At 43.4% G+C, this 15834-nt stretch overlaps 1 protein-coding gene across 1 annotated transcript; it reads left to right on the top strand.

Moving 5' to 3' along the window:
• Positions 1–1422: 1422 nt before the first annotated feature.
• Positions 1423–13569, top strand: LOC135818854 (fibulin-1-like). Its single transcript, XM_065332065.1, has 12 exons — positions 1423–1506; positions 1760–1859; positions 3386–3534; positions 4927–5068; positions 6524–6619; positions 6895–6990; positions 8371–8510; positions 9303–9444; positions 10276–10362; positions 12202–12375; positions 12681–13024; positions 13441–13569. Exons 2-12 carry the CDS (start codon positions 1766–1768, stop codon positions 13468–13470), a joined length of 1494 nt encoding a protein of 497 aa, XP_065188137.1. The 5' UTR covers positions 1423–1506; positions 1760–1765; the 3' UTR covers positions 13471–13569.
• Positions 13570–15834: the final 2265 nt, after the last annotated feature.

Here is a 15834-nt window from a genome sequence, read left to right as displayed (position 1 = left end):
TACGATCTTAGAGCATAATTATTTCCTATGATGCAAGCGGACAATATCCTGTCAGAAAGTGAAACAAATAGGGAAAAAAAGACATAGATACATGTGCAATAAACGAGTGTGATGGGACTGCATTTTGCCGGGAGATAAGACATGCAAGCAGCCATGAACTGGCGTTACCATGTGTCACTGATCACTTTCAATAACATTACACCTAGCGCTAACACATGTCCGAAGTCCAGATTTACAACTTTCGATCCCCGGACGTTCACCTTTTTCGAAAGACCATAATTTTTATTATGATCTCGCCTCCGCATCATCCTGTCATGTGTATGCAGTATAATGCTCATTCCTGTTCCATCAACCTTCCCCTCTTTGGCCTCTCGTGAACATTCCAATTAGGTTGTGCTTTTTTTCGCACCATGGAGTTGGAGCTAGGTGTGGAGCTAGGTGGCAGAGCCGATTTAAAAAGCTTTGTTGTTCATTAGACTTCATTAGACCTCATTGGGATCCTGTGCTCAGGTCAGCATTTACAAATGGATCTCCAGAACTCCAGCCGGGTTATTAACCATGTTCAAAAACAAAAGGGCAATTAGCCGTCCAGATTAAGAGTGTGTATTGGTTTGATAGAAATGCTAATTAAAACATTTGTTTGATTTGAGCTGATAACGTCACGTGACACGTACTTAAGATCGAATCCAAGTACGCCTTTATCTGAATAGTTTGCTTTACAACATGATCGCCAAACTTCAAGGTTGTTCACAGGTTTATTATTAGTATTCTGCTTGTTTGCGTTAGGCCTGGGCGGATAATGGAAGTTATTTTGCGGGATAATGCTAATGGCAATGCAAGAAAAACTGTATCATATTATATTATATGCTTCTTATATGCTGCTGCGATTTTGCACCAGCCGTCGTTTTCCGGCGCACTACCACCTGCGTTGCGCTGTAGTTGATGTGGAACCAACCGAAGACCTTTAAGGGCAGAGCAAGACCTGAAAGGGGGTGTGTGTGTGTGTGGGGGGGGGGGGGTGGTGTGCATTATGAACACCATATTTAGAATATTGTCACAGGATGGGTTGTCGATAGGTACAACGTGTGCCTACACTTCAGAAGCCGGCGCTGCGGCGCACTGCCACCTGCGGTTCGCTGAAGTCGATTTCGCCTCGACCGCAGACAATCAAGTGACAAGGTATGACGGCAAAGCAAAGCCTGGCCCATATTTGGCAAAGCTCTACCTATTTTCGGTGAGAAGGGGAATACTAGTATTCCTATGAAGTTGTGAGAGCACTACCTAATTAGGGGGTCCCTGCCTCTGCCCTAACATGATGCCAAATACAAGAAGTGCAGATCCGTGTCGAACACCATTCAGAAAAACATCCATTTTTGGCTTATTAGCATGGCCATGCTGCAGGATAAAACCATGCATGTTAGTCAAGAATGCTTCAGTCGCTCTCTTTGTGTAGCCGAATTTTCATTTCCAGTCATTCAAGGAGACGAACTTCCTGATCGATAGAAGGTAAGAGTTCTGTAGCCTGTGTTAGCCCGCGTCTAGTACTCTAAAACTAGTGCACATTTCCAGTGCATTACATCCTATACATGTGTTTATGCCATAGATCTTATCTTTTTTTTCGTCGAGTATGCTTGTGTAAGCTGAAAGATGAGTGTTGCAACGTTGGTAGAAGTGAAGCAGTTTTGGATACTAGCGATAAAAATTTATGTAACGTACAGTGTTATGATATCGTTCGTATGTTGGCATTTGTCCCTTGCAGGCAAACATGTCGCGTGCTACCTATAGTATGCAACTGCCACTTCTTCAAGTGTTCGGGTTGCTGGCTGTAAGCGCACTAGTGGTACTACAGGAAATTAAAGGTGAGATTAAGTGAATGAATTTTTGTAACATGGAAATTGTGGGCACAAGTTATGCGTACGAGTCCACCAACTAACCAGATACTAAACTTGTGCCCACAATTTCCATGTTACTACTGTTTTCCTTGGATCACCATCTGAGTTGTGAATATATTTAGCCGGAATTTCCGGTCTACAGCCTCACAATATCAGGGCCAGCCTTTAATGCCAATGTTGTTGCTGCTTAAAATCACTTCGTTCATTGTGCTTGTTTCTCCTCACACCATGTACATAATTCCCTTCCCTTTGTCCTGTCCACCAAATAGACGTTGCACTCCCTCTAGTCAATACATATACCGCATACACGTCTTTCCAAGTGGTGAATCCCTGGACAGGCGATCTGCCCTTTGCGTCATTCCGAAACATTTTATTCGGAAATAATTCCTCGAGGTCACGTTGGTTTGTTTCGCTCTTATAGAGTTTGATATCATGTAGCAAAAATTACTCTAAGTAGAAATGAAAGGACATGTGGATACGAGTTAAAAGTAACTTCCCACCACTGTAACTAGATAGCAGAGAAGTTCTGCAAAAGGAAAATGGGCACAGAATTTCACTCCACGTCATGAAGTGAGAAACTTCGCACGAACGTTCGCAACTTTGGACGCGAAACTTGCAGGGAACGCGAAATGAACTTTCGTGGGAAGTTTCGTGAGATTGGGTCATGGTGTACGTGCAATTGGCGCGTGCAAACTAGGAAAATGTGCAGAACTCAAAGTTCGTGCGAAAATTCTTACACACATTTTCGCAAGGCCTGTCGCGAAACTTCGCTCAAATTTTTTGTTTTGTAGAACATCTCGACTGTATACAATCAAAAAGTGCAACAACTACCCCCCCCCCCCCAACTAGGTACCAAACTGACAGTACAATCATGTGTATACCTACTGAGACCTGACACCTAGCTTCAACATAATCACCATAGCGCTAACCAAGAGTCTTCCGAGCTGGAAGGCTGTCACTGCTAGCGCTATGGACATATGTTAAAGCTAGGTCACGTGTCAGGTCGTCGAATGTCTCAGTACATTGTCAGTTGTGTGCCTAGTTGCTGCACGTTCTGACTGTATAATAGTATCTAGTTGCAGTGGTGGACAGTTACTCTTAACTCGTATCCATATGTCCTATTCCTTTCTACATTTATTATTGGATCAACATCCGAGTTTCAAAAATTATTCTGTAGTTGATGTTTCTATACAAAAGAGAAAGACCAAGGAACTACAAGTTACGCTATACTGTCCACTAACACCACCAGTTACTAAACAATCAATGTTATCAACGTGCAATGTTATCGCATGACCTGATTGTTTAGTAACTGGTGGTGTTAGTGGACAGTATAGCGCAACTTGTAGTTCCTTGGTCTTTCTCTTTTGTATAAATTAAACCTTGGCTCTCCATCGGAGTTGATTTTTCTGTTTGCCAAAAACCGCAGTGCGTCCAATGAACGTACTTTTGCGCAAATCAAAAATTACCGTTTTTGCTTCATTTTGTTGAACCAGCTTCTGAATTATACTGCAACGGATTCAACATCAGTAGCCACTTGGATCCGACGGATTACGCATCTGCTAGATCAGTCTGCTCTCGGCAGCAGTTAACGCTCCTCAGGATCAAAGATCACAATCGTTTGCGAAGGTCAACATGTTACAGCGTAAGTATTGTCGAACGATTCTAGGTTTAAGATGATTAGTGGGGAGTAATACCAAGAGTACATAACCCCCAGAGTGTGCAACGCTTGATCCAGCTCTGCATAGGGTCCTTGTCGAGCGTAATTGGATCTTTGCGTCATAATGCCGTACAGATCTGAGGGGAACTGCGGGAGTCGCGGATTTAAAGCAACGATGCCCTGCCCCTAGACCGGCCTTGCGCTCGTGTGGAGTGCATGCATGCACGCATGACCCCAGAAGATCCGATTACATTCGACCAAGACCCTATGCAGAGCTGGATCAGGCGTTGCACACTCTGGGGGTTATGTACTCTTGGTAATACATAATTGGACAGAAAGCAACAGCTTTCAGACGTTGACAATGCTGATTTGACACCACTGTTGCGCTCTTTGGCCGACAACATAATACTTTCCACAAAAGCAAAAACTAGTTCCTTAGTATTGAAATGGTATTCCTTTTGACAGATGTTTCCGTCATTGCAAACTCATCAGAGAAAGTTGAATTGTAAAATGACTGGAAAAATCACCTATTTTATACTGACACTTGAAATACGGGATGGCGCAATAATGAACGCCAATGAGGCAATGATACACAAAGTTATTGCTTAACGGGATCACACATATGGCCAAGAATGGAAGCGAACAACAACAACAACAACAAAAAGAGAATAGAGATTTGAAACAACAACAACAACAACAACAACACGACGTGAGAATAAAAATTTGAAACAACAGCAAGAGAACATAGGGGACTACAAAGGGCGTGTCCGTGCTATAAAGCTGTGAGGTGAAGTGCGCTCCCCGACCAATAGTTTCGGGATCAAGGCACACATCATGCACCATGGGGGGGGGGGGGTGGGGAGGGAGAGAAGAAAGACTACGTATGAAAAAGGTGAGAGCCTGATTGCGCCTTGAAGAACCATACCACTAGGAAAGAGTGCACACTTAAGACTCTTGAACCACAACATTTTGAAAACATTTATCGAGTTTATTTTTTAAAGCCTTTCTGTTACGGTGAAGTACAAGCAAGAGTATAGGAACGTATTGATAGCCGAAAGGAATTAATTTCCGCCTATCCACACAGAGGATGACGTAAGGTTGCAGTAGACATAGGTAACGCGTTGTTGACGACTTGTCTAAACCTACATGTACGTGTGAATTTGTGTTTCACTTGGTTAGCCTAGCTATATATATATATATATATATACTATGAAGAGAAGGCTGATATATATTACACTTAAGGAATTCTCGTGACATTTTAAAGATATGGAAAAAGCTGAAGTGTGCGATCCCCCCCCCCCCTCCTTCAGACCATCTTTAACTCTGTCGAAAACTTTCGTAGCTATTCATAATTTCTTCGTCTTCTTTGATTCACAGAGTGTACTAGAACCTTTCCAATCTGGAGGCATAGACGTTATTTGGCTGGACAACTTACGTAGCAAGAGTGCTCTCCGCATTTCCACCTACAACAGCACGGTTGAGCCCACTGATGAGCCTAAACCGTTCATCTGTGCAAAAGGTAAGAGTTCCCCATTTGCTTTCTGAACACAAAAGCCCCATCAAGGCTAAAGTTTGTTGCAAATCACATCGGGGCCCCCGGTCTATTTTACCTTTGATTTGGAACCAAAATGTGAGATTGTGTCTCAGAAGTTAGCCGGGGATGATGAAGGGGGAAATCTGTTTACTTCTTTCAAGTGGTTTGTTATGTTTGAAATCCACTTCCCAGGGCCACCAAATATACTTATACATTATGGCAGATTATGCTTCCACATGACCAGTACCTTGCTTTACAGGCAATTGGAATGAGAGTTGGCATAATAAAACTGAGAAGAAGGACACACTTCAGCCTCTCGATCAACTGAAGGGTGTCTTTCTTCTCAGTGTTATGGAATTCTTGGAGATTGCTAAGGCAAACGGGCATCTTGAAAATTTGAATGTGAAGATTCCGAATTGCCTGGGCGATCTGCAGATTGTGCGCGCAATCTGGAGTGACAGAAAAGTAAGTTTGGCACGATGAATCCGTGTCCCCGAGCTACTGTGAGACATCTAGGAACACACGCAAGTGCGCGTGGTGCAAAATTGACGTGTGTGGGTCATGCAATTTGTGGATATTGGTGAAAACCTGAAGAGGACGTGGAATAAATGTGGGGCGCAATCTGTAGGCGCAATCTTTGAATTTTGTTGCAAAACATGAAGTGCAAGCGAATCGGTGTGGGGCGCAATTTGTGTTTTTCGTTGAAAACCACAGTGAAGAGCACACCGACTCAATTTGGGGCGCAATCTGTGGGTTGCGTTGAAAAAAATGAAGACCACAGAAAATCCGTGTTTGGGTGCAATCTGTGGCGCAAACTGTGGATTTCGCGCAAAACATGACGAGTACAGTGAATCCGTGTGGGCAATCTGAAAATTCCCAGAATTCACAAGCAGTCATTATCACGATTCATTTTCACTATTTGAAATAGACACAACACCGTCAGTCGTCCGGATTTAGGATAATCCTATAACAGCATTAAGAGAGCTGCTTGTGGTTCTAGGGCCGGTTGAAACTGGGGGAAAGTTTTGTCAGGTTTGGATTGCGCAGCGGAATCTCCAGTTTGCGCAAACAAATACGAGGCTTCTCACGTTCAAGCCGACGAAATTTGACGTTGATACAACAATCTTATTTGGAATACAGGTTACCAGCCTTACGAAGGATATGCCTGTTCCATGTTTTCATTAAGATAAAAGCCTGAACCCTCCAAGGTGGAAGGCTGTAGGTTTGCGCACTGGGGGTGTGTTAGAGCTAGGTCTCAGGGCGTGGAATGTCTAGTAACATGTCAGTGATGTGTGCTGTTATCACACTTTCTGACTGCCCATTATCTTGTTTCAGTCGTGGATAGTTGTTTCATAACTCGTTTCCATGTGATTTCTTCCATTATAATTATATTTATTGGCTCAGTATCCGAGTTAAGTTCTATTTGTATTGGTTTCTTAGATTTTAATGAATGCAAAGATGCGGATATTAGGCAAGTAGACCTGTGCCCAAATGGATACACGTGTGAGAATACCAAAGGAAGTTACACATGTGAAGGTAGGTGTACCTCCTCGATATGTCATAGCTCATATTATCGTGGGAAACTGTGCTGATTAGACTTGGGATAGCTATTTTTCACATTGAAGTTTGTCTTATTGAAGGCTTTCTGTTCCTATAATTATAGAGATTCAAATTAAAAAGCGGATGCCCATCTGGCATGAAACCGTTTTCAATGTTCGCATCCAAAACTTGAGATCTGATGGCGATAATGTGTTTTCTAATGAACATCGCCAACCTAACGATATGCATATCTTGCACTATTTGTATTCTAGAGAGAAACGAATGCGAAGAGGCGGAAAATACCGGCTTAGACCTCTGTCCCAGTGGATATACGTGTAAGAATACCAACGGCGGTTATCAATGCGAAGGTAGGTGTACTTGCTTTCTTTGTTTGCGCATATGCTTAATATGATAAATATAACCGGGGCTTCGGAAGGCGCAGCAATGTGACTGACATGTATGGTGCTGTTGTGGAATAAACACGAATGGATGAAGCACAGGGGTGGAAATCTGCCAGATTATATTGGGTCTGAGGAGATTTGTACCTCGCACATACGTATTCACTTCACCACAATCACTTCATATCTAGTCCCGCAAGCAAATCGTTTAGTAGATGGTGAATATCGCTGTCTGATGTTCGTTAAAATTCGTGAACCTACTTCACGTTTCAGCTCCACAGCCATTGGTGTCCGGTGCTGGTGTACTGCGTGTGTTACTTGCTGGTTCAGGGTTCTCTAACTAGAGTGCAGTTAGCCATGGCGTCTCGGGGCCCTGTAACTGACTGTAGATGTTTTTATTTTATTTTATTTTTTTACTAGAGCCACGTAAACCCGTCATGTGCGAGCCATGAATAGGGGAGTGGTGGCGTGGTCTGGGATGCTCTGCCGACCTTGGGTCTCGCCTCATCACAACCAGGCGCGCCAATAGCAGAGAGAAAGAAAGAAAGAGAGAGAGAGAGAGAGAGAGAGAGAGAGAGAGAAAGAAAGAAAGAGGGAGAAAAAGAGAGCGAGAGAGAGAGAGATAGAGGGAGAGACAGAGAAAGAGAGAGAGAGAGTCAGAAAGATAGATAGAGAGAGAGAGAGATAGAGAGAGAGAGCGAGAGAGAGAGAGAGAGCGGGGTAGGGTTGGGGAGCAAGAGAGGGGGAAAGAACTAAATATACTTTGAAGTAGTATAATTATATAATGCGTAAGGGGTGCACATTCAGATCCAGAGAAAAGGATAAGCAGGGCACAAGGCGTATGGCAATATGCAACAGTGTGTAGGCACATGTGCATACATTATATAATATTACAGAGTGTCAGTGGCCCAGTGCCATTGCTGAGCACGGAGGTGCCGGAAGACAGACACTTTGAAACTTTGCAGCCTTTTCCAGTCAGGTGGCTGGTTGAGAACGGCGGGTGGTAGGGCATTCAATACAGGGACAGCACAGGCGTGGAAGGCTCTATGGCAACTTTCCCGGCTGTTGACAGGTAACCCTGTCTCAAGCTGGTCGTTATGCATGTCGAGACGGACGAGAGAGAGACGAGTGGGTCGAACATGGGCTGGTCGGGGGGCTTGAGAGGGAGGCAAGAGCTGGTTGCTTAGGGTTCTAAACGTAGAGTGAATTTTGGCTTTAGTAGGCTTCCAAGGCTAACGTGTATAGTGGCTTAGGGTTCCTATAGACCTGGTGGGCAGTTCTATGCTCATGGTGATGCACTCTGCGTAACTTGAAGAATGCTGTATGTTCATGTTGTGTTTTTCGCCACAGGTTTATGCGGCGGATATAACATAAGTATCCATACAAACAAACTGACTTACCGAGAGACTCGGGCTGTATGTCATGGGCAGGACTTACGGAGACTGAAGATGAAAGATCACAACCGGTTGAGAAGGTCCGAGTGCTACAACGTAAGAATATAAAGCGTAAAAACTAGCGTTCTCGCATGTAGGTGCTTGATGCAACTAGCCGCAGTTGATGCACTCTTAAAGCGTCCTTATGTGTGATGACTGTTTATAACGCCACACACTAGCATGGATATGCTGATTGTGGAATTTCAATGGGCACGGCCGCACACTTGACGGATAGTAGCCAACACTAAACTATAACTCGAGTACTGACTACTACTGAGGCAATATAAAAATAAAATAAAACGTTTTTCTTGAGGTTTCAAAGAACGTTCTATTCTGATGATCATCATTTTGAAAATACATGACAATAAGGAATACAAGAAAGGAAATGTTTTGAAAATAAGTACCGTAATTAAATTCGGGTGGAGAGCCAACGACTAATTCATCAGAAGAAATGAGGACCAAGGAAAATCTTCCAAGTTGGAAGGCTGTTGGAGTGTGAATCGAAGATGTACTAGAGCTGATTGTCAGTTAGGTGTACAAGTAGAATGTCAGTATCGTCGGTCAGTGTCGTGCAATGCTATCGTATGAGCTATTTGTTAAGTAACTGGCGGTTTAAGTGGACATTTTAGTGGAACTTGTAGTTCCTTGGTCCTCATTTCTTCATACAAAAATATGCAAATTTTGGAGAATGTCACCTGTGCGAAACATTTAGGTGAGACAGTGTGTTGGTATCTCAACGTCGATTGTAAGAAATAAACAGCTTGTATTTTGCCGGACAAAAACGACTGAAATTGTGAATATGCGCTCTGATAAACTATGACTGCACTGTTCTCATCATTTGCCTGCCAGGGCGCACTGCAATCTATGCTAGATGCAGGTATAACAAATATTTGGCTGGACAACTATCGGGATAAAGATGTTCTTAACATTTCTACCCACAATAGCACGGCTGAGCTAACTGACCAACCTAAACCCTTCATTTGTGCCAAAGGTAAGCCCCTGAACTTGGTTTGGAAACATGACCTACTTCTGTGAAATACTATCGTTGCAAATTATAGCAGGACCAAACTGACATTGTTGTTTAAATATCGTTGAGACTAATGTGAAACGCTCTTCTGACACCATTGCCGAGCCTTTACATGCAAGGCCTACTTTTTATGGTTTCGTGGCTGCTTTGAGTTGAACTATAAGACGGCCATACTCGGTTAGATCTAGTAATTTATGTTACTATTTATTACCACAATATGTTTTTATTATATTTTCACGGAGAAGGTTGAGAGCACGAACGTGCCGGTAAAAAACAGAAAGGAAGGAGAAAGACGTATCTGGTTGTAAACCTGAAGAGGCCTTTCGTACCTTTACTTTTCGAATCAGTACACAATCATGATGGTGTGAGTTATGCCAAACACTGTAGTAGAAGAGCTATAACATGAAGGCGGGAAGTCCACATAGCACTCTTTCCCTAACATATTCCTTCTTTGTACAAAGCTGTGGCTATAACTTGGCAATGTGAACAGCCTCTAGCACATGTAGGTGGCATTTGCTGCTCGCCCACGCGTGAATCTTGAAGCGCTCCAGAATGTTCTTACACTCTGCCGGGACACGATAAGATCTGTTGTTATTTATTGTACGAACATTCTTTGTTTAGCTGGTGGGTTTGTGTTTGCACTTACACGGGATAGTGTGAGTGCCCTGGAGCAGGTAACCAGCCAACCTATTCCAAACCCATGTTCAAAGCTAGAAAAAAACTGAACTAGAAAAACTAGCAGTTTGATAGCATACCGAATCACGTTTGTCTGTACGCTTCTGATTGGATTGTCAGATTTTGATGAATGTTCAAATGGAGGCGCTAACCTGTGTCCCAATGGAACTCGGTGTCAAAACCAGAAAGGCACTTACTCCTGCGAAGGTAAGTGTTGCATTGCTCCTATAATTATTTGGTTGAGCTCTCCGCGGAAATGTCAATTGCAATGGATCCTGATGCTGCTCGTGACTTTCTACAACCCGCCGCTTGGCAGTGACAGTGCTGGCAACTGAAATCCGACCCCCTGGGCCGTGCGTTCACATTCTAGCGGTCTCTATTTCGTAGTTTTGCAATTGCGTGTTGGGTCGTTGCGATGTTAGCGAGGGGGTCGGATTTCAGTTGCCAGAACTGTACATGTATTTGTTGCTACGTTGTTAGATCTCATCATCTTAGCTTGGAGGTAATGGCAGAAGCGATTGCCATGAAACCGTTTGAAACCGGCTCCGTCCCTCTACTTTTGAAACCGCCATAGTCAGCGTGCTTTAACTGGGCTAGATTCAGCCAGAGTTTTCAGAAGGAGATACATGTGACGCTTGCCTTGATCCTTGAAGGGTGGTCGCGTTCCTATGGATGCGGAAAACTCCGCCTCTAGCCGAATCTGACGTGAACCGTGAATTTTTCTTATCTGAAGGATGGCTCATTCAAACCAAGGCAACTGAGATGAAATTTTATATTCAATCTCCGAAAAGCCACCCTTTTCCATCTTTTTGGAGATTGTCGGTAGAGCTTACATTGGCAAGCCAATGAAAACGAAGTCTATTGCAATACACAGGCTTTCTCAACTGGCTCAAACCATCAAGGCGATATTTCTCTACCTATAATATTTCTGCCAGATGCAGATCGAGAAACGAGAAACATTGAAATTGACAGAACAGTTCAAAGGTGATAGTGGGCAGTTACTCGAATTCTCCTCTACCTGTTCATTAATTAATAATTATTGAACTAACTGAACATGTACAAGATAAGCATGGGACATAGAAGAATAAGTATCAATAGGCGTGTAACACCGTATCGCAAAACTCGCAAACAAAGCAGCTAGAGTTTGCCGTACAATGTCCGCAAAACAGGATAATACGTATCGCAGAGTGCCTGCGTTCAACGTTCATCATATCTATGTGTCGATGCGTGGACTGGACTTGTATAGGTAAACGTGCCGGGTAGATCCTTCACACATGTTTTGTAGATTTACATGACTGTCAGTCATGGAAATTGTTGTACATGCGGCCATTGTCGGTACCTTTGCAAACCGTAAAACAGCAGCGTGACCGGAGCGAAGGGAGCTGAGTGTGAACGTGAAGCAGGGAGTAGCAAGTACGGGTGTTTTACTGCGCCCTGGTGTGAAGTGACTACACTGCGCTGTTTTTGGTCCAACTTGCTGCTCGCTGCCATTCTAGGAAAAGAAGCACATTTGTCTGCAAGTCTAAATGTCGTAACCTCCTGCAAAACGTGTGTAAGAAGCAGCCGATGGTACATGTACTGTAGTTTAAGATCAAAGGAGAATGATGTATAATGTACATGTAGTCTACTGAATGAGACTCGTTTCTGAGAATGCTGTTTACAGAAAAATTCAAAATTAAAGGAGCTGGATGAGCCAGTATCTTTGGCTGCAAAAAATGAAAATATGGACTTTTGTACACCATAATAATGACGTCATATGACCTTCTAAAGCAGTTTGAAAAGGGCTACGCTACGCCTCTGATCAAGATTATGCTTGTTAATCAATATAATTAATCCTCTTTTCTACCTGAATTATCGACCACGGGCTGCTGTGCTGAGCGCCCAAATTGCTCTATAAGCCGCTTGTAGCTTTATGTCGTGAGCTTCACGAAAATTAGGTTGAAATAAATGAACGAAACATTTTCTATTCACACCTATCCATAAAGTCCATAATAGTTTGCTCTTCGAGATTAGTTATAATCTGTCCTCCATTTTATCGTTTTCCAGCGGCCGAGTGCCTTGAAACGACTATTCCTAATGGCGTAGTGCGCAAGGTGGCACATCTTGAGGCGGGCTATCCTCTTTGCGATAGCGGTTACATGGCCATTGGACAAGCCAAATGTGTCTCGAATAAATGGCAAGAGTTCAAGACTCCAGAAGGTCTTCCGCTGTGTCAACAACGTAAGTATTAATTTTGTACTGTCTTGTTTGGGGAAAAAACTCCATGAAAATATCAATTGCAAATCGAGACATAGAGACATAGAGAGAGAGATAGATAGAGAGAGAGAGAGAGAGAGAGAGAGAGAGAGATAGATAGAGAGAGATAGAGGGAGTGAGAGATAGGGCCACACTCGCACTAACCTCCTGAAAATTCACCATACATTGAATATCACAGGAGTATTTAATGTTGATTGTTTACCTAATTTGTTGTGTACAAGCCGTGAACCGTGTTGCCTTGTTGTTTCCGTATCTGTTTACATTTTCAGTGAGCACTTGCCCAGGACCGGACGGTTCCAAGTACTTCATTCACCGAGAACCAGATATGAATCAAACTTACCACACTCATTTCGAACGATGTACAATTGGTTTTGACAGTCGATTGCCAGCGTCCATGGACATTCCTTGCCTGCAGCAAATCCTCACCCAGTCTCTGGCAAACGAACCAGAGAAGGGCTTTCGCAGTATATTCTTGCATGGTACAAACGCTGGCCATGTCCTGAGCATAGATGATGATGGTGCATTCACTGCAACTACTCTATCCAGTGATCAGAAGGACGAGGTCTTTCCTGGAGCAACACACAAAGTCTGCATGCCATTCTGCCAACAGACGGTAAGCGTGGAAATTACCCTCGCACTAACTGCGTTTTATAAGACAATTCTCTAAGCCTAAAAAGCCAGTGTTCATGTGGAAGAAGAACATGGATAGAATGTGTTCCCTATCGCCTTCCTCAGTTTCTCTTTGAAGCTCTTCTGCATATTACAAAAATTTACAAAGAGATTCCGGCTGAACTTGGCGGTTGGCTTACCTCTAAATTGTTCATTTGAGGTAGTCTCTTCCTATGTCTTGTATTACTCCCCTGAAAAGGAAACGCCAAGGTATCAAGACGAACACACCTAAATACAATGGGAACATTATGAGCCTTTTATTCTTTTATTTCAATCTTGTGCAATCCATCCCAGCCTACAATACCCTAATAGTTTTACTTCTGTTCAATGTCGCTGCCACATTCTTGTTTGTTCCCTCAGGTAACTAACAGACATCATTACTTGGATTGAGTCAAGGCAACTTATGAATGCGCTCTGCTCGTTGCATTGGTAAAAGCCGCGAGATCGCAGCGGGCGGCTTTCCGGGGTGGACCGGTACCAAGCCGCTGCTGGATGGCTTTGATATTTGGTTTATAGATAATAGCATGATAGTTCTGTGTGTGCACTGTGCAGCAGTCTGGTCATATGATAGGCCGATATAGATCTGACAGGCCGAAAATCCTGTCACCGCGATATCTCCAAAACTAGCAAATTTGCCATAGCAACATTTCACTGAGCAAAGTATGTTTTGAAGTCTCCCACTTACACACCCTGTTGAAGGTAGATAAATATTAAATCTTTGTGCCGCATTCATGTTTCGGTCTTCGCGCAAAACTGGGGAGCATTAATTTTATACGTCGCGGAATGCGAGGAATTGTGTAGTGAACGATCAGTGACCGGATAGTGAAGCCAACTGCATAGATATAATTATGAAAAAGTTCGTTCCAGCAGAATTCAAGCAGGTCTCCCTCGTGATAACTAAAACTCTGTAGTATACGCACTAGATATGCACTTTACGGATCTGCAAATTTCGCACTTAATTTGGCGGAAATCGATGCTATGATTCATCTGAAGCATAAAAAAATAACTCGTTTGTCCTTTCCTTTTATCCATAAAAATAGTAGTTAACTTGAATTTTCCCTTAGCTGTGCGAAACGCGGACAGGCGATAAAATAATGGGGACTTCTTGGCAGCGGTTTTGCATGCACCAATTATTATTATGATGCAATCCAGAAATCAGTTCGTGATAGATATCCATGCAGTGAGGTCAGAAACTGCGCACGCTTGGTTTCATGTCCTCTTAATCTGAGTGAGAAGTCCTAACTCAAAACGAAAAACATTGTATAAGAAGAAAAGAGGACCAACGAGCTACAAGTTACGCTATAATATCCACTGACACCATCAATTACTTTACAGTCAGCTCATGCGATAACATTGCACGGCACTGACCAACGGTACTGACGTTCTACACCTAACTGGCTAACATCTCTAGCACATCTGGATTGCGAATCGTGGTTTGACCGTTTTGTCATAGTCTTACCGACCGGTCTAGTCCTCGACATACATGTACATCCACCAATGTCCTTCACAACTGAGACTTTTAGCTGGTGCTTGTCTTGGTTGCGTTCACCTTCCCCTCCTTACGTGATTTCTATAACTTAGGACCTTCCAAGTTGGAAGGCTGTTGGAGTGCGTATCCGAGATGTGCTATAGCTGATTGCCAGTTAGTTGTAGAACGTCAGTATCGTTGGTCAGTGTCGTGTAGTGTTATCGCATGAGGTGACTGTAAAGTAATTAGCGACGTTTGTGGATATTATAACGTAACTTTGTAGCTCTTTGGGCCTCTTTTCTTCATATAAATTAACCCTTGGCTCTCCACGCGAGTCCAAAAACCTTTTCCAATTTTTTGGGAAATACCAGGATCGATTGCACAGCAGATGCTTGACAAGATAAATTCGTCCCTGAAATTTCCCGCTGTACGCAACCACAATACGTGGTCACATAGGCCATCCCAGACCAGGCTGCTGCTGATATTGCCTGTCCATCATTGGCAACATTCGAGTTAGAGTATGTTCATGGTAATGTTGCTCACATTTCCTACTGTTGCACCCTTTGACTTCCCTCTAGCGCTGTTCCTCTTTTTACTAGGAAGAAAATATCACTATTTCTAGCAATAATTCATTGTTACCATCTTTTCAACCTATTTCTGCACATATATCTCTGGTTGGTGGGTTTTTCTTTTACTTCACACATTCAAACGGGATGACAACCCAATAAAAATGATGCTAATAATATTCGAGTAAACGGGGATGGGGGGGGGGGGGGGGGCGCGAGGAAGGGTAGAGAACACCATGTATACATCTTTGATACTACGTGAGGATTACTGAACTACACGGGGAGGCAGAGCACAGCGATCAGCAGAAACTCGAACTACTCCCTACAGGCGTATGGTACACGTGCAGGACCTTGTACATCCAACCACTGCATGGCGTGCATGCACTGACCAATGCAATCCAGTCAGTTGCTTACAAAATGGACTCTTGCCACGAAGAGTACATATTATGGGGTATACTATGCACTCTTGTTCCTACCTGCATGAGGATATCCAGATATCGCAACAAACATGAAGAATATTGTGAACCGTGTATCGCTGTCGCAGCTCGTCGCATGTGTCGCAAGTCTAATGTTGCGTCGCAAGAAGTAAGTTGTATTGTGAATCGGCCAAGTAAGCCCAAGTCTTGCCAAGCGCGTTGTGCACGAATGGAGTGCAGTTCACTAGGCTGGGTGCACGTGAGGGTACTACGCACTGCACTTAGATGTCACAGAAAAAAAACA

The sequence above is a fragment of the Sycon ciliatum genome, chromosome 6 (assembly GCF_964019385.1).
Source record: "Sycon ciliatum chromosome 6, ocSycCili1.1, whole genome shotgun sequence".
NCBI classification, from domain to species: Eukaryota; Metazoa; Porifera; class Calcarea; order Leucosolenida; family Sycettidae; genus Sycon; species Sycon ciliatum.
The sequence above is the reverse complement of the archived record's forward strand: the minus strand, read 5'-3'. Positions and strand labels throughout refer to the sequence as shown.

Excerpts from the sequence above, each read along its gene's own strand:
- LOC135818854 (XM_065332065.1), top strand. The coding sequence starts at position 1,766 with ATGTCGCGTGCTACCTATAGTATGCAACTGCCACTTCTTCAAGTGTTC. Across the intron at positions 6,991-8,370 it reads CGGCGGTTATCAATGCGAAG|GTTTATGCGGCGGATATAAC; the intron begins GTAGGTGTACTT and ends TTTTCGCCACAG. Across the intron at positions 10,363-12,201 it reads AGGCACTTACTCCTGCGAAG|CGGCCGAGTGCCTTGAAACG; the intron begins GTAAGTGTTGCA and ends ATCGTTTTCCAG.